This window comes from Acomys russatus, chromosome 2 (assembly GCF_903995435.1).
Source record: "Acomys russatus chromosome 2, mAcoRus1.1, whole genome shotgun sequence".
In the NCBI taxonomy this organism is placed as follows: Eukaryota; Metazoa; Chordata; class Mammalia; order Rodentia; family Muridae; genus Acomys; species Acomys russatus.
In genome coordinates, this window is record NC_067138.1 from 94,426,050 (window position 1) to 94,449,648 (window position 23,599).

At 41.9% G+C, this 23,599-nt stretch overlaps 1 protein-coding gene across 1 annotated transcript in view; it reads left to right on the plus strand.

Annotated features, from left to right (window-relative positions):
- Positions 1 to 23,599, plus strand: part of Focad (focadhesin) — a 282,156-nt gene that overhangs the window by 240,308 nt on the left and 18,249 nt on the right. Inside the window, exons 28-34 of the mRNA XM_051164051.1 lie at positions 1,141 to 1,288; positions 3,097 to 3,216; positions 4,665 to 4,787; positions 5,247 to 5,324; positions 5,922 to 5,993; positions 7,493 to 7,595; positions 9,401 to 9,481. Of these exons, the coding sequence (XP_051020008.1) occupies positions 1,141 to 1,288; positions 3,097 to 3,216; positions 4,665 to 4,787; positions 5,247 to 5,324; positions 5,922 to 5,993; positions 7,493 to 7,595; positions 9,401 to 9,481 (725 nt within the window). The remainder of the gene's footprint in view (positions 1 to 1,140; positions 1,289 to 3,096; positions 3,217 to 4,664; positions 4,788 to 5,246; positions 5,325 to 5,921; positions 5,994 to 7,492; positions 7,596 to 9,400; positions 9,482 to 23,599) is intronic.

A 23,599-nucleotide genomic window follows, 5' to 3' on the forward strand; every position in this document is an offset into this window, starting at 1 on the left:
TGTGTCCACCCTGGTCTCTACTGTCAGGTGTGAGAGCTGCTTATACCATGTTATTCGGGGGCATGCTACTCAAGTGTTCTTGATGCCAGCCAAAGGCATATGTCATTCAAGAGAAAAGTTACTTCCCTTACGGATGTTGGAGAAAAACCCTGGAATGTCTGCTTCAGCTGTGTCTGTCATGATGAGAGGGGGGCCAAACCAGCACCAGTATGATTCCTAAAGTGCTTGGCATTACCTCCAGTTAAAAAGCAACAGAAATGAGAAAAACTTTAAAAGGGGGGAAAAAATAGCCACGGATGCACTGTGTTATCGTACTATCTTGAATTTTCTTGGGAACAATTCTTTTCTTTAAGTGGTATGTGTCCTTTCAGGGGATTGGGACACAAAGCCCCAGATTCCAATTGAATTGTCACAAGGGGTAACTTTTGACAAGCCTGTCATTTGTCCATTTTCTCTCCTGACCCAGTGGTACTCTGAGAGATCAGAGGGGAAAGGAGGATTAATGTTATTGTGCACAGATGAATACACAGTTTCTATAAGGGATTCCACTTGTTGGAGTTGACTGGGAAACACAAAGCGCTGAGCATCACTGCACCTCGCCTTAACTGCTCCCATCCTTAGCCAGGGCTGCCCAGCACCCACCTTGGAATTTAACCCGTCTCTCCTCATGCAGAAGAACCACAGTATAGCAAGCACAGGCAAAAGGGGGAGGACCGTGGCATTTCCGTGGGGGCAGAAATAGAACTGTTTCTCACCAGAATTTAAGTCAAGATTCGTGTTTTCTTTGTTCTTGGCACTGGGCACACAGCCCTAGCATGGATTGTGAATTTCTGATGTTTGGTGGTCGGTGATAATGTGCTGAGGTGTCTAGTTTCAAGCCTGTGCTGCGGACTGAATCTAGAGCCTCAGGCATCATCCAGTTAGGTGCTTTACTAAGGAGCCCCAGCCCCAGCCCTATTATTTGTTTTGATATAAGCTTTTCCTTTTGAGAAAAGAGGTCAGGAGTCCCAGTGCACTTCACACCAGGCGGGAGTAAAGCCCTGCCATCTCTCTTCAGCTTCGGAACACCACGAGCCCCCCTGTGAGTATGGGACAGCCATGTTGTGTGTGACTCTGACACTGTCTCTTTTGGCATCCAAGCACTGGCTGTGTATTGGGAGCTGGACTTGCACTGTCCCTCATGAGCCACAGCAGCCGCACGGAGTCCCGAGTTCACGTGGCAGCATCTCTGCGGAAGCTGTCCACCTATCTGGATGACAGCGGGAGCCAGAGCAGGACGTTTCAGGAGGTAGGAGGTGGAAGCCTGGGTCACCTTGCTCTGCTGTCTTCCTTCGCTTCACAGTATGGTGACCCGCCCCCTGAGACCTGCAGCCACGCTGCAGCAAGGAGAGACCCAGAGTGGCAAGCCTCCAAATTGTACTTTGACTTAATGTGCCATACGAGATGAGAGCCAATAGAGAATACACACACCCAGGCAGCACTTCCCAAGGAGAACTGCAGCTTCTGGGCTTAAATTGAGGTTTTTTCAGAATTGTTCTCAAGTGAAATGTAACTTTAAAAACAAGCCAGAGACGAGCTTAAGAGACCACAAGTAAGTGCCCACAAATATGAAAATTATTGAGGAAATTCCCTTTACCACATTTGGTGAGAAGGTGTTTCCCTTGGTGTAGCAGGAAAATATGCATAAGTAGAGTTGGTGTGACACTGCTGGCATGTGTGACCCACATTTGAGCTGGGCTGCTTTAGCTATGTGTCACATCATCTCTGTTGTGTCCAGGTAAAGCTGAGCTGCCTACTCCCGCCTTCGGGAGGGCTAGGGATGACCTTGTGGCCAGGGAAGGGGCAGCAGAGTCTCCTCATTAGAGTGGATTCTGTTTTCTCGCAGCCTGCCCACAAGCTATTGAAGGGGACATAATGGCTGCTCTGTTTCCCCACTCAGCCCCTCTGCTTTCAGTAATGGCACTTGTTGAATTGGGGGAATTTCTTTGTGACACAGAGGGTTGAAGTTTTGTTCTAGGTATGCACTGCATTTTGATTATTTTAAAGTAGTGTGGAACACGATTTAAACACATACATTATGTATATTATATATATAGTTATATAGATATGTATATGTATGTATTTTTATGTCAAAGAAGAAAGAATTATTTGATTAATCAACAAAAGACAAGGTTATTTTAACAGATGTTTTTGTCTGCTGTGGTGCTTTGATTAGCAAGTCCACCAGTCGGTAGTTTTGCTCCTCCTCACGTGTTTTCTATTTGGCTGCTTCCTTGCAAGCTGCTCGCCAGTGCTGGGAGTCAAACTTTCTTCTTAATTGAAATAGCATCTTTGTAAGGAAGGGCTTGATGGTGAAAATGGGAGGTAGCAGGAAGGGTGCCGTATGATTTGGTTCACAGAAGTGGACTTTCTCAAACTTACAGACCCTGCAGATGGTCAGTTGGAGCACTCCCGAACATTATCTCTTCTCCCATTATCAATCTTTTTAAAATTTGTTTGTTCTGTACTCATTAATGTACTTATTCAGTGTTCACAGCCATACAATGATGTCTGCAAAAACAAACAAACAAAAAAACCTAGTTTCACACAGTTCCTCTAACTGCCAAGCCTGCATCCCTGTTCACTGAGGCTCTCAGTCAGTCCCTCCTCAGGACTGGAAACACAGCCGTGTTTTACATCTTTAGTGTCCTCTCCCGTGAGGCTAAGGTGGAGCGCATGACACTTTATAGTTGGTAAAAATCTGCGCTCTTGTGCTGTTGAAGCACGCGGTGTGGTGGCATGGCGCTGTGAGGCAGCTTTGGTTTAGAACGGTGTTCTCAGCCTTCCTAATACTACGACACGTAGTGTCACGTGTGGTGACCCCAACCATAAAATTGTTTTTGCTGTTACTTCATAACTGTAATTTTGCTACTGTTATGAATCTTAATATAAATAGTATTACAGACAGAGGTTTGCCAAAGGGGTGTTGACCCCCAGGTTGAGAACCATTGGTTTCAGTTCTTCATGGGAGAAGTTGGACCAATAAGCTATCGCAGCTGAGCCATGGTCTTTGATTTTGTCTGTGAGCAAACTGTTTTTCCGCGCTTTCCTTCTCAGGTCCTTGCCTACACACTTGGCTGTGTGTGTACGTCAGCCTTCAGTGCTGGCATCATTGAGGCTGCCGAGGCTGAAGACGTTATGAACAAGCTTCAGCTGTTGGTAGAGAACAACCAGCAGGTTTGAACATGTGCCCTGTTGATTCCTCTCCTTGAGTTTTGTGTTGGTTTGCATGCTGCTTTCTTATTTACTTAGACTGGGACGGACTCCTGTGTCTGGAACTGAAGGAAGTCCGAGAGCTCTTTGTTCTCACTATGGTAGCCAGCAGCCACCATCCACTGGATAGCTCGCTAATGTTTTATGTCTCAGCATCTGTGGACATATTGATTGGATTTACATGTTGGGACAGGGTCAAGCTCTGGCTGAAGTCGAACTCAATGCACACTAGGCCAGCTTTAAGCTTGTAGATGTCTGCTTGCCTCTGCCTTTCCAGTACTGGAATTGAAGGTGTGCATCACCATGCCCAGCTTTGTAGTACTTTTAATTTTTCTTTCTCAAATCGTTACTTTGTATTCACAAAATCTTAAACTGTGTGGCTAGAATGGAATGCAGGAAAAGCAAGAAAGGGTTGAGGGGAAGGGATCTAAATTTGTAGCAGATAAGTTATGAGTAATGACAAAAATTTGTGTTTATAGGGCATTGGTTAAGTCAAACTTTGGGAAACTCAAGACAGATAATCTCTATCCATAACTGAATATGTACAGGAAAGTTTAAATTCTTAAAAATCATACTTATAATGATTGCTCTTATGTAATATTCAGTCTTAAAAAGGAAGCTCCCACTACGCTGTGATCTGGATAAATCTTAAGTATATAATGCTAAGTGAGATGAGCTAATCACAAGGAAATGCTACCCAGGTGTGCTTGTGTGAAATTCTTCGAGTTTTTCCTTTGAGCCAAATTACAACGACAGGAAGTAGATTGGCGGTTGGCCCTGGGGTAGGGGTGGGAAGGGTTAACAGCAGAGTTTTTACTTTGCAAGAGGAAGATAGTTCTGAAGATGGTGGCATAACTGTGGGTGTGCCTGATGCCGGCGAACTGCTGTCTGTGCTTAAGACAATGAACAAGAATTGTAATTGCACATGCCATAGAATTCTCCCAGTCTGACTCTCCTGTAAGGTTTCTCCAGGTCTTAGTGCTGGCCTTTGTGAGTTAGTGCACGAGCCACTGATCTTAATTTATGGTGGCATCATCACTGCTCTGTGAGCCTGTCTGCCTGTGGTCACGTGTTCAGAATATGCTTTGCAATAACAATGTCAGAAGTGTTCGTGCGCTGCCTGTTTTCTTGCTTAGGAGGTAATTTTGACCTTGAGTGGTGACCTCTGGCTTTCATGCTCTGTCCTGGAGTTTGGATGGACTGAGCTATCAGCTGACAGCTCAGAAGAAGTCTCCTAGGGTAACTACCACCGCAGCAGAACTCCTTACAGCCAGCCTCTGTTTCTCAAGTCCACACCAAACTCAGGCATAGGAACTCCAGAAATGCTCGCTTTGCTCTCTACATGATCTATGTCCTATATGAGCCCTAATCTATGGCTTGCTTCTCCTCACCCCTCTTTTAATTTGTACCAGACTTCAGGCTTTGCGCTGGCACTGGGAAACCTGGTTCATGGTTTGTCTGTGTGTGGACATGGAAAAGCTGAAGACCTGGGCAACAGGCTCCTCCCTAAATGGATTAGAGTTGTCCTGACAGAGGTAAAATGTCACCTCCTGTATGCTACTAAGTATTATTATAAAGGAAAAGAACTGATTTATTGGGTTCTTTATAGGAACTGCTAAGATATAAGGCTTAATAATAAATAATCAGATCATTTCAAGTGAAAGAGACATGAATACTTTTAATTCCTTATAAGTAGTGCAGTTTGTTTTGTTTTTTTAAAGCTGGCTAGTTAATAGTGCTTTAACTTTTAAAACAATGTTATGTTTTCTGGGAAAATAGAAATGATGAGAAACCACCTGTGACATAAGAGCCTTACTATGCTACTTTGTTTTAGTCTGTTGTTATTTTGGTGGCAAATTATCAATTGCTAGCTGTTTTGATCCCATGCATTTGTTGCAGCCTTAGCCATTGACTTGGCTGTGCAACAGCCATTTACATGAATTTCAATCCCAAGGGGTGTTTTGCTTTTGACCAGTTTGATTCTTGGTTTGCAGGGTGCCCCCACCATGCTCTGTCTCGCAGCCCTTCATGGCCTGGTGGCACTGGTTGGCTCGGATGTGGACGTCATGCAGGTAAAGCCAGGAACTCTGAATGAGTTAGCAGCAGCCAAGTGGCATTAGCTTAATGACCCAGGGGCAGAGGAGTTTGTGCTCACAGTAATAGTTACCCTGCGGCCTTCAGTCCCTTGTTCTGTGAAAAAGTCCTCTTGGCTGAGAGTTCCTTCTGAAGAGGTTTGTTACTTGTCTTTGGTTTGTAGTAATTAAACCTCTTAAGGTAGGGACTTTCCATAGACCTCCCTGCCCGAGAAGGTGATTGAAGCATATGCAACTTCAACATTCATTCACAAGGACTTACAGTTCACACCTGTAATGTTCAACTTTAAGTCTCCGCGTTATGTTTTCTTCTGAAGCAGCATCCTAGTGGGCATTGGTGCGTGTCAGTTTATCACACTTCTGAATTGCATGCCTTTGTCATACAGTAAAACTTTGAGGGACGGCTGTGTGCCACTGTGAACAGGTGGTAACAAATCAGTGTACCTAAACCCCAGGCCCCGCCTGGGAGGAGCGGGCCACCACTTATGGGCTTAAAATACCCTGACCGCTGACGAGTCCTCCCATCCCAGATGAAAGAATGCTCACGCCTTGTGGCATTTCTGCTTATTATTTCAGCTGAAGTCAGAAGCCATCCAGAATGCCCATTTTCAAGCAAGGCTTAATGAAGTCATACGGACCTTAACTGAGGTGAGAAGAGGGCTGGCCAGTCCCTGGGCGGGACACACACCTCCTGCTTGGTTTTTCTCCTACTCCTTGATTAGTGAGTCCCACACAGCAAATGGGAAAGTCTCACTTTCCTGCTGAGTCCATGGGGTGTTTCAGAGTAGTAAATGGGCCTGTGTCATTGACAAATAATGCCCTGCTCCTGAAAAAAAGGACACTGGCTTTTTTGTTTTGTTTTGTTTCTTGAGTTGTTATTGATTCACCTTAAAAAGTTAACCCTGACCTTGCAAGGGTTATCCAGCTTCGGGGCTAAGGACAAACAGAAGAGGCCAAAGGAAAGGGCAGGGCAGACAGATATCAGGGAAGCGTGGTCAAATGGCAGCAGTTCGGATGCAAGGTTGTGAGTAAATAATGGTCAGTTATTCTTGCTGAGGTATAATCATATTTATCTGCTTTAAAAGTTTTTATCTGTCCAGATTTTAATTTTTTAAAAAATATTACCGTGTTTATGGAGTAAACTTTGAAGGTCAGGTTGAAAGCCAGTTCTCCCACTGCTGCAGGCGTCCTGCCTACATGGCCACGCCTCTTCCCAGACATCGTGTCCAAGCTGGGGTTTGGGATTGGTGTTCTTACTATACCTGGTACTCTCCAGCTTATGTTTTCCCACTTAGCATACTTGTTTTTATTCTTACAAAACATGGCTAATTATAATACCTAGCACATAAAGAAGTTTTAAGTACTGTAAAAGCATGAATTTCTCTGCAGAGAAATAATATTTTACATAAATGAATAAGAATGTGCTCAGAAAAAGAATTCTACTGAAATTTAAGTTGTTAAAAATTGGGAGAATTGGAAACTATTATTTTAAAATGCTCATGAATTATGTAATAAGCAATGATAGAAATTATTTAAAGAAAAGAACAAGATAAAGTTTCTTCATTTTTAGTGATACTTTGTTCTTAAGTAACTTTCCCATCCTCTCTATTTCTTGAATTTTTTTCCCTTGAGATGGGATCTCATGTGTTCCAGGCCAGCCTCAAGCTATGTGTGTGAGGATGGTTCCCAACTGCTGATCGCTTTGCTTCTGCCTCCCAGGCACAAACCGCCACATTTGGTGTCTGCAGTCCTGGAGCGGAACCCATGGCTTTGTGTTCACAAGGCACTACCCTACCAACTAAGCTATGTCCCCAGACCCTCTCAGAGATTTCTTTTACTAGTTTTTATACCAGTCTTGCTCGGCGAAACCTGACAATACTGCTAGTGCTTTATGCCATGGTTGGTTGGTTGGTTGGTTGATTGGTTGATTCATTCATTCATTCATTCATTCATTAAGCAAATACTCATCAGTTAGCTATAAGATTCAGGTCTAGTGTAGGAGACTGATGCTAGCATCCTGTTATAGAACTTCTCATTCTCAATGGAGTCTCTAACTCCTACAAGGTTAATGAGATGTTGTGGTGGCCTTTTATTGAATAGAGCTCGGATCTTGCCCTGTCACTGACCTGCTATGTTTTCATCAATAGGTCATCAATGTCTCAGGGGTGATTGGTATTCAATCAAATGCAATATGGCTTCTAGGACATCTTCATCTGTCTACTGTATCTTCGAATCAAAGCAGAACTTCTGGTATGATTAACGTTCTAATACACCAGAGCTGGACGAAGGGATGGCTGGTTTGGGTTCTGTGCTTAGTGGGATTGGTCATCACAAGGCCACAGTGTGTTGTGATCCTTAGTTATACCCAAGCAAAATGGCTTCCAGACTTTCTCTGGGTCACATGGCAGAAAGTGGTGGCCTCCAAACCCCATATTCATTCCCAGTTCCTCTCTGCCTTCCTTAAGGATAGTGTAGACATTTAATCAAATACCTGTATTTACAAATGAAGAATACAAGACTTGGAATATTAAACAAATAATATAAACAAAGAGTCAGGTCCTTGAAACTTGGAACAGATATTTTATTATTACTCAAACTAATGGTGTTATGTTTCATGAAAAATCTCTTTAAACAGAGCTACATAGTGAGACCCCTTTTCATAAAAACCTGCTTCTTTACTTATGACTGGGATTTTTTTGCCCAGTGGCTTTATAAAGGTTATGAGCTAAGCACATTCAAAGATGTGTACCTCCTCGGGGGTTGGAATCCTAGCCGTTCAAACAACAAAGCCCTTCCTATTTGTATTTTTTGATAAAAGCAGCAGAATCATTACATTTCCCATGTGCCTAAGTTATGTTTGTACTTGGAGATTTTCTGGGGAAAGAACCACCATAATATATCCGTTTCTGGCTCTTTATGAGTGACATTTTGACCCCCAGAGGTTTAGGGAACAGTGATGCCTCACTAAAACTCGGCTCCGGGTATTCCTGGCAGGTCATCTGCTGAAGGCGTAACAATGAGCTTAGGCTGCGGTGACTTTTGTTTCCTCACTGCATCTTTAGACAGAGAATTTTGGTTCACAGCCTTCCTAACATGATGAGCTTTAGACAGCTGGAGGTTGTCATGTTAACTTCGGCAAAGGAACTAAGAAGTGCCTCAGTGAGATCAGGAACCCTTGCTAATGCTAGTGTTGAAGGCTCGTAGAGTGTCCTGGTAAAATAACACATTGTGGCAGTCTGTGTAGTTCTTTGCGCGCGCGCGCGCGTGTGTGCAATACTTACACACTCACTTACAGTTGTATTACAGAGCACTTGGTCTATGTACTCAGATCAAGTAATGGTGAGTCATCTCACACCCAGGCTCTTCTGAACAAAATGATTGTGTGTCTGGAAAAGCACAGCTACTTGTTCCTAGTGGAATTTTCCAGTTGTGCCATTCATTATAGTAAAACTGTCTCATGAAACAATTATGGGGGTGCTTGGAGGAAAAGGATTTAGGGGACTCTCAGGACTCAGCTAGCAGAAATGTCACTGGCTCACTGGCTCAGGTCAATGGCCACATCTGGTTCTTTATGCATTTTGGTCACTGGAAGGGCTTAGCTAGGAGACAGTGCTGTTAACACTGGCTGTTGCATTTCCTTGGTTCGCACCGTTGACAAGGCATCCTGTGAGGAGGCCTCTAGGTCAGCGCCTAAGCTTAGACAGCCAGAGGCTCCTTCACCCTGACGAGGTCCCTGGATTGGAGCTCATCCATGTGATAATGTGCCAGGGACTCTTTCGTCACCTCCCTGGAGTAACCATCCTTTGTGATTATTTTTTTAAGTCTCTCCTAGGTTTGCTACCACTAAAATTTTTCCTGCGTAGCCTAAGTGATTATCTCAAAGCCAATCACTTAATCTAATAGAATTAGTTGCAGCCATGGAGTATTGTGCCGAGATCAATGGCACAAACATCTCTGCCGTGTCTCTAGGTTGATATGGCAGCCATGAGACCGTTACCTCTTTCATTAGGCCTGCCAAGTTCACTGGTTAATTTGACCATTTTCCGCCTCCGCAGTTCCTACTGACTACAGCTATCTGCCTGAAGGCAGTTTTATTCGAGCAGCCGTTGGCTTCCTAGTTACAGGAGGAAAGAAAGGTAAGTGGGCACATTTCTTACATCGCTTCTTTCTTCATGTTTGGTAAGTCATGTGCCTTAAGCACGCCTCTGTAAAATCAAGCAAATCTAGTTTGAAGGGCCAGTGTTGCCTTCTGTCAACCATCTTCCTAGATAACTGGGAAGCTAGCTAAGGAATTGCTACACAAATGTGAACTCTGTAGTCTCACTGTGGGCAGCTCAGTGAAAACTGTGTCTTCCGCTTAGTCACGTGGAGAGCACACACTGCTTTTTCTGTCACTTTCAATGACTTGGGTGTGAGGAGAGAAGGATCCAGGTGCCCTTTGTACCCCAGGCCGGGCTGGGAAGCAGCACTTGTCACTGACCTCGTCTGATCATCCTGTGCTCTTGGAGTCACGGGCTCTCACTCCTGTTTCTACCGTGTGTTTTTTCTTGGCACATGTTTATCCTGCTGCGCTCCTGGGCTGTGGCCCTCCATGTTAGAATATAGCAGTTGAGTGCCTTTGTCAGACAGAAACCAGAACGGTGCTGTGCGAGTTACTGAAGTGGAGCTCTTTAATGACACGTCTCAGAGTTGTAAGGAAGAAGTGTGGGCTGTTAGAACTGTGTGTGTCCTGGCTCAAGTGCCAGCTTCGTTAATGTAACTGTTGTCCAGTGATGTTCACTACTTTTGTTCTTTCTCAGCTGAGCAAATTAGTACCTATATGATAGCAAGACTATTACGCTTTTAGAAATAGGGTGGAAAAGGCTTAAAGTAAATTAAAACGAAAAAACATCAAGAAACCTGGAAACAGCAATTTGTTGAATAAAGTTCATGGAATAGTAAAATCTTTCCATTGGAAGAGAAAGTAGCCAGGCGTGGCAGCGCACACCTATAATCCCAGCACTTGGGAGGCAGAGGCAGGCAGATTGCTGTGAGTTTGAGGCCAGCCTGGTCCAGGACAGCCAAGGATAAATGGAGAAACACTGTCTCAAAAAACCAAAAGGAAAAAAAAAAAAAAAAACAAAACAGGAAGAGAAAGTAATGTTGTTTGGTGTCCCACTGGGAACAGCGATCAGTCCCTGGGGCATCAGACCAGAAACTGTTTTTGTCACCTTGCTCTTTGGTCTCTGGAGTTTAGGATGCATACTCTTGTTCTGGGGTTGTGAGTTAGCACTGTTTGCTTTTAATTTTTTCCATGAAAAGTGGATGTATGGTTATATCATTGTTATATGTGTTCTCTATAAACACTTGTATATTATGTGCAGACTAGTTTAATGACTGCAGTGCTGTGAATGATGTCATCTTCAAATACATATACTGGAGATGTCTCCATTAGGAAGAAGTTGAGTTCTTGGTAAATGATCATCTAACGTTTCCACGGCCAGAATAATGTTAGCACCATAAATTTTTGCTCTAGTTTTACTAAGTTGTTTATTGTGAGCTTATAAAACTTAAAAATGATTATGTGAGAGATTGGCCTGAGTAATGAAGTAAGAACTCTGAGGTCAAATAAAAGACTTCAAAAAAAGGTTTTCTTTTCTAGCAAATAAAAAATCATTTTGTCCTTCCAGATTCATGTTTCTTGGTAGAAACGGATGTTCTCGGAATCTTGGGGATTCTTGACTCACTGTGACATGTTTGCTTGTGGTTGTGCAGTCCTACCTCAACAGGCAGGGTTCTGTTCGGAGGCTGGATGCTCAGGTGGAGCTGAGATGCCGCCGTGGAGTGCACTAAAGCAGACTGCTGGAGTGTTTAAAACTGCCATCTTACCAGTTCGATTTTTGGCATTTTCAGGTTGTGAGAGAGGGCTGCCTTCCTGTCAGGTTTGCTGACTAGATTTAGAAGAAAATCTATTCAGTCCACACATTACTAATGATGACCCCAGAGGAGTGAGGGCCGTGGGAGGCTGACCTCAGCCTCCAAAGCCCATTTACAGAAACAAAACCAGACCCTGCTCTGTGGGACTAAATGGGATGGCCAAGTGCAGAGGTGTGCATGCAAACGAGAGCTTTCTTCTTCAATATGCCCAGCTCATTTGAATTTTAATAACTCCCTTCTGAAGGAGCTTTTGAGTTTAAATGTCTGGATGTCACTCACCAGAGCCCAGCGGGGCTGCTGGTAGGAAGGATGACAAAGTCGGGGAGCTCGGGAGCTCTTTCGAGGGAGAGGTGATTTTGGTACAGGCAGAGGATAGACCACTTCAAGGATGGCACAGTTTCATCACCCCCTGAGCTATTTTAACTTATAATAACTCACAAGAAAAAAAATGTGAAGGGTTATATTTGATTCACACATGTGCCAGAATGAGAGTGACACAGTTTTCCAGCACAGCCTGTGAGGTCTCAGAAGAATGTGACAGACTGCTTTCTGAGGCTTAGGACTTACCTCGTTTTACATTGGCACCTTAATAGATGTGTGGTGTTAGAGCACCCATTCCTTCATGGGACCTGTGCTCCACAGCCATACCAAGTCAGCATCCCTCCATCTTTTAAGGAATTCAGTTCCTAGTTTTGAAGGTAACTGTGTCTGTGTCTACCATGTGATAGTGTCTGTGTTCTCTGATACGGCCCTACTGGCCTTCTGTCGGCACAAGTCCTTAACTTTGGTAGTCACCATTCTCGATTAATGTGGAAATTTCTTACTATGTCAACCTTAAAATCTTTGTTCAGAATTCAACACCTCCCATCATGGCACCCTTTAAAAAAACACACACATACACAAGCTCACTTTATAGCAGAGGCTGGTCTTGAACTGACTATACTGTGCTGAAGCCAGCCTTAAACCTCTGATCTGTCTCACTCTATTCCCCAACTGCTGAGACCACAGGCATGTGCCCCCATGCCCAGTTCTGATTTTGGGTCTTACAGTTTTCTTCTTTGGCTGCTCACCCTTCTGAGTTTTGATCTTTTGGGTTTTCTCAATTCCTTACCATTTCAGACTTCATCAATATTTTATCCACTTCTTTAATAGAACTTTTGAAACACTTAATAAAAATAATAATTCTTTCTGATGTCTACATTAGGTATTTCTAGATAACAGGAATGTTTTTATTGTGACTGGAGAGAGTGAGGCCAAGGGCTTTGGAGTTAATAGCATGAAGTGTTACCTGAGGAAAGTATGTAAATTTATATAGTACAATAAATGGCATTTCCTTTAATATCACATTGGTCAGTGATCTATGAATGTTAGTTTTAGGCTTATACACAAATTATCTGAATTTATATTCTCAGTTATTTTTGGAATTTTAGTCATTTTGGACTAGTGTGAGATTTATTTGTTCATAGAGTGTTTAGCAGAATTAGTGAACTCCTGAATGTATTCTAATTGGCACTAAAAGGCTGTTTATTTTTGTGAAATTATGGAATAGGTTGCCAAAACCATGTATCATTTTCAATATTTTGAATTATTTGACATTTTACCTATACAACTATGAAAAATTATTACAAAGAGCACGTGTGTATAGCACTGACTTTAGAAGTGGCATAAGAATAAGATGGCAGCTGACCAGGATGAGTCACTAGTCCCAGTGCTCTGGAGGCTGAGCCAGATGGGTTTTGAGGCCGTCCTGGGATATATAGTGAGTTCTAGACTGGCCAAGGCTATAAAGCAAGACCCTGTCTCAAAAACCAAAGAAGCCCACAGATATAGCTCCGTAGTTAAGACTGCTTTCTACTATTACAGAAGAGCTGAGTTGGGTCCTAACACCCATATCAGGAAGCTGATGACTCCTGCTCTAAAAGATCCAACACCACCTTTTGGCCTCCGTGGGCAACTGCTCTCATGGCGAATAGACTCACTCACATATACATAAATAAAACAAAGCCAAACAAACAGAAACCCAAAAGGAGACTTTCTCTAAATGTAAACATGTGGAGATGGCTCCTGAGATAGTGCAGTATATGTTCTGATCAGTGTGCACATGCACCTTATTCATTCATAAAATGTATAATTCCTAATTATCTGATTTTTAAAATCTAATACCTGCTCCTGTAAATGAGCACAGCTATTGTTTATGCTCTGTTACAGGAAACATGGAAGACACAGGAAAGACACAGTGCAGTGCAGCACTTTCTTAACAGTTGTCAAGAAGATCCCAGAACTTTCAGTGGGTTAGTTACTTAGTTATTTAGTTTAGACTCGATCACATGTACCCAAAGCTGAGCCTTGAATTTGGTATGTAACCAAGGATGTCCTTGAACTTCTGACCCCAGGTCTTGGGACGATAGGCATGGGTTCATGGGATGCTGGAGGTCGAGCCCAGGGCGCACTGAGCATGGTCTGCAAGCACTCTCCCACCTGAGCAGCAACCCCAACCCTTTATTTCTTCCTTTAATCATTATTAAAATATTGCAAGAAAAATCCCACCCATCAGTCTTCAATGCTCTGTAGATAGTATCATGTAAACATATTTGTCAACTTATTGCTTTTGTTCATGTACAAAGTTTACTTTTTAAAATATTTATGTGTGTGTGTGTGGGGGGGGGTTAATCTTGCTTTACCAGCTTGACATGCCTGTAAAGAGGGACTCTGAATTGAAGACGCACCTCTTTCAGATTGGCCTGAGTGCATGGCTTTGGGTCTTTTTTTTTTTTTTTTTTTTTTAATTATAAATGATGTAGGAGGCTGCAGTCCATTGTGGGCAGTACCATCCCTAGGTAGGTGGGCCCAGACCATAGAAGATAGCTAGATGAACGTGAGCCAGTTAAAAAGAAAGCCAGTAGGAGCGTTCCTCCGCAGTCTCTGCCTTGAGTTCCTGCTTTGGGTTCCATTGGTGATATAAAAACTGATATAAAATCTTTTTTCCCAAGTTGCTTTTGGTCTTTATTTGGTATCTTTCACAGCAACAGAAAATAACTAGACTCATATGCTTTGTATTTTTAAGTAATGTTTGATTTTACATTTGTTACCATAATTATCACTTGTAAACAATTGTAGTTATCTCATCAAGAAGCAGACAAGATGGCTTAGTGGGAAAAGCTTGACACAAAGGATGACAACTTGAATCCACTGTCCAGAGCCCACGTGGTAGAAGAGAATTGACTTATTCATTTATTTATTTTTATTATTTTTCTTTTTTTTACATTTTACTTTTTTTACACTACATTTACATTTTACATTATATTTGTATTATTACACATATACACAATAAACTGCCTAAAGCAAGAAGAACCATGAGTCACTCAGGAATCATATGAATGTTACATTCATGGTGTATTGGCTACTTGTATTTAGCAACCTTGAAGAAAATATCTTTCCTATCTTGGTGAGTCCAAAATTCTGAATGTAAATTAATATCTATCATATCTTATCTTTATCTACTTAAAACATCTATCTAGACCTAAAAACATCTTGACCCCTAAAAAACTAATTTAATTGTAAAACTAAAGTATTTGGTCTTCAACCCCATCAGAGACTTGAGAAGGAATAAAATTAATTACTTGAGTAAACAGGAAATGCAGGTTAGTAGCTTTCAAAGTAAAAACAAAAAAATGACATAGACAGTTTGCTGCCTGAACAGTCACCCAAAACTCTCTATAACGTTGGAGCATCATCTTCAGCCTTCTGGCCAAGTATATCTGATGGACATATTTGTGAGGCAGGAACTATTGAGGATGTGCTTACCCTGTCTTGGCAGAGCTTGGCTGTTGGCTCTGCCTGCCTCCAAGCTTGCCCATTTTTAGGCAGAATTCTGCCTGTGGCAGAAAAGAGGACATTTTTCCCCAGTGGCTGGTTTGCCATGTTTGAAGCCATCTCCAGAAGGAGGTTCCTTGATGCTCATCATCTTCTTTGAGGTAAGTTGGGTGTTGCCAGGAGTTAACCTGTCTTATTGTCAAAGAATCTTTAAAATAATAAAAACGTCTTTCTGAGGTTTTTGAAGATCTTATCCAACTATTTTACCTTATCTATACCTTATCTATATATAGAATCATATCTATCTGATAAACCTAGGATTTATATTCCTGTGATAAGAATAGACTAGTATTTCACATGATCATGATTTGATCAACTAACAATTATCTTGTATTACTTAATTATCTTAAGCAGCCTTTAAAGGTATGGGAAGTAAACCTTGTATTATAGTTAAGTTTTATGGGTATAATACTTCATATTAGAGTAGGAAAATATATATATATATATATATATATATATATATATATATATATATATAGAGAGAGAGAGAGAGAGAGAGAGAGAGAGAGAGAGAGAGAATGTGTATGAAGAATAATCTTAAATTTGAATTCTATACCAATGTATCAAAACTAAACTTATTTTGCATCAATATACAAAATTTCATACTAGTGAATTAAAAATAACCTTGTGAGTAACAATTAAGGCATTAAGTTGAGTAGATTCAATAAGCTATTTTTTATCCTATCATCCCTATATATTTTTATATTCCCCTTTCTTTCTTTTCAAACCCTATCTCGAAACCTAAGAAAGAAAAAGGAAAAGAGAAACATCCCTGAATCCAACCTTGTTTTCTCTCTGAATAAGACCAATAATTACTTATAACCAACTCCCAATGAAAGTAAACATCTGTAGCCCAAGAAAGCAACAAAAAAACCTACCCAACCCCCCTTAAGGGAAATGGGGCATCATTCTCTTAAGGTTTCTTCTATATGATTTGGGACAAGTAATACCTTCATAGACACTAATTAGTCCCTTGACCTTTCTATGCCTGTGCTCTTTTGAATATACAAAATAAATAAGTAAATGTAATTAATACTTCATCAAGTTGATATATCAATATTAGTCATTTCACTATGGGTCATTTTACTACAGCTTTTCTTATGGTAAATTTTCAGCAGTTTATTAGTGGACAAGAGTATACAGATTTGGTAACAAGAAGAATGGCATGGCTGCTTTAAAGATTTATTTATATGTTTGTGTGTGTGTGTGTGTGTGTGTGTGTGTGTGTGTGTGTCCATGTAAGTGTCAGTGTCTGCTATGTGTGTGAGAGTGCCTTGAAGCTGGAGTTACAGGCAACTCTGACCTGCTCAAAGTGTGTACTGGGAACGGATCTTGGGTCTTGTGGAGGAGCAAGCTCTCTTTCTCACTAAGCCATGTTTCCAGTCCCTGGCATGGCTTTGTGATGCTGCGAAAGGACTATGGACCCTGTGTGTAAACAGAAATCAGTGCATCATAAGGCCTGGGGCACTCAGAGGAAGGACAGCAGGCTGCCAAGAAGAGACTTGGTACCCTAGGAGCAGATACAGGGGGAGGAGGTCCCCTCAGTCACAGTCATAGGGGAGGGGAGTAAGGGAAAATGGGAGGATACAAGGGATGGGGTAACAATTTAGATGTAATATGAATAAATTAATAAAACATTTTAAAAAAGTAATCCCTATAAAAGGAAGCATTCATATGTTATTATTAACAGTATTCCAACCAAACATCATTTATTAACTTCAAAAATAGAAGAATTTTATCGGGTACCAGGTGTTTCACTCAATAAAGACCATTTAACTAAACCAAAAAATAAGTAAGTAAAATAAAATAAAGGTTAAAATACAGGAGATCAACTTCCCGGGTTCCTGTCCCATTTGTGCTACTTGTGGCATATGTAAGTTCAGGCAGGCATGAAATCTTACTAGCCTTAGTTCTTTCTGTAAAATTGAGAAAATGATTGACTCTTCCTTACAGAGTTTTTGAAGGGTTATTAGCTCATGTAATAGTAACTAAAGATAGAATGAACCTGTTCAGTTGTAATATCCTATTATAAAACAGCAACATACATAAATACCAATGATAACAATAAAAATACCAATGATAACAATAAAAATATAAAATTCACACATAATATGCCCAAAGTGTGATTTGATTGAATTTTTATTTCAATATCAGAAAGAATGAATATCTTTGCATGCATTCACTATGTAAGCAGTTTTAAAGTTATAGTTTAGAGCATTTTTTTCAAAGTAACTTAATTAGTGTGTGTGTGTGTGTGTGTGTGTGTGTGTGTGTGTGTGTGCAGGCACATATGTGGGGTTCCTGGTATCAAACCCAGGTTGTCAAGTTTGTGTGGTAAGTGCTTTTACCCACTGAGCCATCTCTTTGGTCCAGAAGTTTTTATTTGATATTTGTACTTGTTTATAATTTATTTTACAAAAATTAAATACAAGAAAGTTACAAACTGTCTCCTCTAACTGTAAGGAAAAAAAAAACCTTCAATATTCTTTTCACCCGGAAACCACAATTGGTACATCACTAAAATCCTAGTAAGGTCTGTTGTGAAAAAGGGCCAGGGCATTGTATGTGCTGGCTGCCATTTCTCCCCAGTCTTCTCTGATCCAGACAATCTTAACTATGCCTTTCTTCCCCTGGTACTTCATAGAACATTCTTCAGTTCAGGTTTGCCTGACACTTGTCATGTTAGACTCAGGTTCAGTCACCTTTGGGAGGAGAGTCACAGAAAAGGGTTCCTGTTCTCACTGCATCCTTCGGTGGCATGCAGTGTCCTTCGTCATCTTAAACATCTAGGTTCCTCCAAACGAGCTTGCTCATTTTCCTTCGTCATCAGTAAATATTTCTGTGGTCTTTGGGTGTTTGGCTGTTGTTGTTTTTCAGAGAATGATATTTAGAAGCTAAGGTCTGGCCACAGAGTCTTTCTCCTGGGGTAATTGTCACCGCTTCCATCAATGTTCAGTAGGAACTATGTTCTCTTTCTCTCTTTTGTATGTTGCCTATTTCTTTCTTTCTTTTTTTTTTTTTTTTTTTTTTTGTATGTTGCCTATTTCTACATCAAAGTGTGTCTTTATCTTTACTTGTGTCTAAGCTGTCTGTGTCTGCAGATTGTGTCATGCCCACATTTGCAGTTCTAATTCAGCACCATTCGATCTCTCTCTCTCTCTCTCTCTCTCTCTCTCTCTCTCTCTCTCTCTCTCTCTCATATTTACAGCTCTGTATTCTGGACTATAGGTAACCAAGCTCATTATTCTAAGCCTATTTGCTCGTTTGATTGGCCCACGTGTATCTAACCAATCCCCCATCCCCCTGGGCTGCAACCCTCATAGGTTGCTTTCCTCACTAGATTCCAACCTTTGCTAGCTGCCATTCTGTTTGGTGGTCTTCCTGGTGAAAGGGCTTAGGATAGTTTTGGTTTGGGTAACTCTGAAAGTTGTTGAGGTTTTGCTCCCAGGATAGAGTACTCTACAAGCTTTTAGTATCTGATGTTTCAGAATCATTTTTTTTTTTTTTTTCAGCAACTGTATCGATTGTAGTTTCTGGTCAGGGGCAAAGCCTTTGGTACTTCCCATAAGCAAGCCATCCTATAATGATGTCCTCCTGAGTCTCTAAGGACTTCACCCTTTCCATGTTGATTTAGACATCTCTTACTCTGGTGATGGAGGATTGGTCCTTCAATGATGTCCTCCAATTAGATCATAGTTTCTGTCTCATCCTTTCCTGTATCTTTGTGCCTCTGTGTTTTTTACATATGTGTCATTATTTACATGGTTGTTTATTCTTCTTTCAAGTCTGGCTTTCCTTCAGTGTGCAGGAAGACCATCTTAGCACAGGCTGCCTGGCATGTAATATAATTTAAATCTCTGTCCTTTGTGTATGTTTGTACTGAATGTTGGATAATTCTAAGCTGAGTTGATTTGTCTCCAGCAACAGTGAAGACAGAGAAAGGAAATGTCTTTATCACCCAAGTGATGTGCTGGAGCTGGAGCTCATACACCCCACATGTTAGTGCGTTTGTGGCCACACTGTTCCTGTAGTAATCAGCCTGCTGCACAGTCCTCTGCATAGCACAGTACGTGGGATAATGGACCCTATTGGACTGCATTACGCTCAGATATGCCATTATAACTTTGAGGCTGTCAACTGCATGAGAGATGTAAAGCAGCTTTACATTCAGGTTTTAAAAACATCTGGATTTTTCTTTTGACAAGTACCCATAGGCATTCTCAGTTTCAGATCCATTGTTTATGACTTTCCAGTAGTCATTTACCTAAGGCATGTGTTTGAAGGACAAAACACTAAAGCAAAGGCCCTGATTGATTCCTATTGTTTGTATTCTTTTGTCCCATATAGAAGAAAGCAGGATTCTGTGACCCAGGTATACTTTGGGCTCTCTCTTACCCTCACCCCAGATGCATGTAACTGCCAAATAGTTTCCCCATTCCTAACTGTGACTGAAGTTACCATCGTTCCATTGGCCATCAGAATTCCTTCCGAACACAGAGGAAAATTTTCTGATTCTCATCATGTTTCTCAGTATGGATGCCCTGCCCTTTTAACTGTGAAAAGTTTTATGCTCTGTAGCAAAGGGATGAGGTTCAGCCCTGTGCTCCATTTCGCAAGTTGCTTCTGACACTTGCCCGCATATCAGGTCAACTTAGTGAGGACTGGAGAGTGCAGTCGGTGCTGGGGCAACATGCACATAGTGAGTGCCGTCGGTGCCAGGGCAACATGCACATACAGTGAGTGCAGTCGGTGCCAGCGCAACATGCACATACAGTGAGTGCAGCCGGTGCCAGGGCAACATGCACATACAGTGAGTGCAATCAATGCCGGGGCAACATGCACATACAGTGAGTGCAGTCGGTGCCAGGGCAACATGCACATACAGTGAGTGCAATCAATGCCAGGGCAACATGCACATACAGTGAGTGCAATCAATGCCGGGGCAACATGCACATACAGTGAGTGCAGCCGGTGCCAGGGCAACATGCACATACAGTGAGTGCAGCCGGTGCCAGGGCAACATGCACATACAGTGAGTGCAGCCGGTGCCAGGGCAACATGCACATACAGTGAGTGCAGCCGGTGCCAGGGCAATATGCACATACAGTGAGTGCAATCAATGCCAGGGCAACATGCACATACAGTGAGTGCAGTCGGTGCCGGGGCAACATGCACATACAGTGAGTGCAGCCGGTGCCAGGGCAACATGCACATACAGTGATTGCAGTCAGTGCCAGGGCAACATGCACATACACTGCAGTCAGTGCTGGAGCAACATGTACCTGCAGTGTGGTCAGAGGTGAAGTTCATCCCATCAGAGGTGAGCTTATTGAACAAGAAAGCATAAACAGTGCTCATATTTCATATGGGCTCCTTGTCTGAAGGAAAAATTGAATCCCTTTTCCAGGTTCCTTAAGTCTTCTGGAAACTCCAACTTTTCCATAATGTGTGCTTCTGGAGGACTTGGAATCCAAGTTATATAATTTTGACAGTATTTGACATTAAATACTGAGACCTTAAAATAGACATCTGCTTATGAATTAAAGACTTGCAATGTCTGCCTCTTCACCAGGACATTACTATTAATGTAGGGGGTGAAGAGATGGTTAAGAGCACTGGGTATACTTCCAGCGGACCCGGGTTTAATTCACAGTGCCCACATCAGGTGCTACGTATAACTCAAGCTCCAGGAGGATCCAACACCCGAGGTCCCCAAGGTCGCCTGCGTTCATGTATATGTACACACATCCACACATAGATGCCCACAATTAAAAGTATGACAATGGCTTAAAAACGTATTAATTTTTGTTGCATGAAATCAGATTTCAGAGGCAAATGGATCACTGTAAGTTCGAGACCAACTTGGTCTACAAAAGCGAGTCTAGGATAGCTAGGACAGTTACACAGAGAAATCCTGTCTCAAATAACCTTAAAAAAAGAAAGAAAGAAAGAAAGATAGATAGATAGAAGAAAAAGAAAAAGAAAGAAATCAGACTTTAATCTATAGCCAGAATCATTAAAGACCTTTACCACAAACGTGTTACTAGTACAGAGTTATGTGCAAAGCTAACCAGTTAGTGCCCATCTCAGCCGGTTTTCATCAGATGTGGTCACACTTGTTTCACCTCTTCTTGGTCCTCTCATTAGAAAATAAGCTCCATAAGCCCAATCCCTGCTTCGTCTTCTTCGTTTCTGTGTCTGTTGCCGGAAAGGTGTTCAGTATACCATACTCAGTAAACACTTGGGTGTGCATGTTTATAAAATGTCTCTTATTTTCTTTGCCAGAAAGTCTTCTAGAAACAGCCATGGTTAAGTCATAAGACTTGCTGGAGTCCCAAGGATGTCAAGGAGGAATAGAAATAAAGTATCAGCTACTTGTTGCACAGCATAACACAGATATGTGAATGAGGGGAGCACTGAGCTTCAATATTTATATCTGGAAAAAAATGGCATTAAAGGTGAAACTGATAGAAAAGAACAGCCATAAGTAAGGGAGTAGGCTAGTGGGTATCTAATCTTAGAAAACACTTCTGATTGGTTAGCTGTTCTGGTAGGAATGGGTCTAATCCTGGCTTGGACGTAGGTAGGGATTTATTTTATCTCTTTAGAAATAGTATCTCAAACTGTAAGCATAGATGAGCGTATATAGACGCAGCCAAACATGACCACAGAAACTTATCTTCATGGTTATCTCAAGAATGCGGAAAGGATGCACATACAATATTTATTTGTTTATATTTGTCTATGCGTACAGAGGATGTCTGTAGTTGTGTAAGGGCCTGCATATGGCATAGCATCTGTGCGGAAGTCAGAGGGTAATCTCGGGGAGCCTTCCTCACTTTTTACCTTGATTTTGAGTCAGAGTCTCTCTGATGACTGCTGTTTCATGCACTCCAGGATAACTGGCCTGGGGGCAGGGATGCTCCTGTCTCCACCTCCTACTTTGCAGTAAGTGTGCTGGGATTGTAGACACATGCCACTCCATCTAGCTTTTACGTGGGTTGCAGGAGTCTGAGCTCACGTCATCAAGCTTGGCAACAAGTGCTTTTACCTACTGGGCCATCTTCCTGGCCCCGTGATACACTCATATTTGCAGGAATATGGAAAAGAAAGTCAGAAAATGGAATGTCCTTGAACTTGGGTAGGATCTAAGGCCACTAAAATTCATGGCAACAGCAGTCATTATTAGTTGTGGGCCAGGAGGTAGAGAGTATTTTTCATTGCAGGTACCAAAAAAAGAGAAAGACACAAGGGCACCAAGAAGGCTTTATGTCTGTCTATTATCCTGGGCCCCTCTTAGTATCAGTATCTTTTAAGAGTTCTACCCTTCTCTCTGAAAACAAATACAGTTGGTAAAGTGCACGCATGAAGCCAATCCCCACCGCGTAAACTGGTGTAATCCTAGCAGTTACAAGGTGGATGGAGATCATCCTCCGCCACAGAGCTTAGCTGAGGTTAGCCGAGCGTATGTGTGCCCTCGTGTTTGGGGAAAGAAGACTCTCTAAACTGCTTACAATTTAGGGGTATTTGGAACATTCACAATTTCTATTCTGCTGTCATTACTATCTACTTTCCAGAACATTCTTATGGTCCTAAAAGGAAACCTTGATGTCATTGAACAATTTGCTTCCCTTTCCCCGATTTCTCCAGTCCTTAGCAACAGCACTGCTTTGTGTCTCTCACTTGCCCTTTCTATGTATCTTATGTAAATCTGTGGCTTTTCATGATGGGCTTCTTTTCATTTAGCCTCGTATTTCCAGGCTTCATCCGTACTGGAGCAGATACCTACTTTTCTCTTTAGAGCTAAGTGATAATCCATGTTTTCAGCCATGTTTTCCCTATTTGTCAGTTGCTAAATGTTGGGTTTTTTTCCTATATTTTCCTACTGCAGTTAGTGCTGCTACACATCTTCAATTTTTTTGTTTGAATGTTTAATTTTAATTAATTTGGACAGTCATCACTGAGAAATTAGATAGTGACTTTGTTATAAAAGTGAGATACCTTAGCAAGCTTGTTGGCTAGTCATGTGATGCAATGATGCATTTATGCCTTTAGTTTTCCTTTTTGACCTCTACTTCTTCCTTTTCTTCAGTGTCTATGGTTTGAATTTTTTCCTCCTGACCCTCTGCTTTTATCCTCACCCACTCTCGTTTCTCCTTTCCCTCAGCTTTTCCTTTCTATGCTGTGCTCTGCCTTCATTCTTGTGACCAGTCACAAGGTCAATTTCCCCCTTTTCTCTCAGCTCCTCCTTCCTGTGCTATGATGTACTCTGCTGCCACCCTTGCTACCAGTCACGAGGTCAGTTTTTCCCTCCTGGCTCCCTGCTTCTCCTTTCCCCCAGCTTCTCCTTCTGTGCTGTGATGTAGCTCTGCCTCCACCCTTGCAATCAGTCACAAGGTCAGTTTTTCCCTCCTGGTTCCCTGCTTCTCCTTTCCCCCAGATTCTCCTTTCTGTAGCTGTTTTTT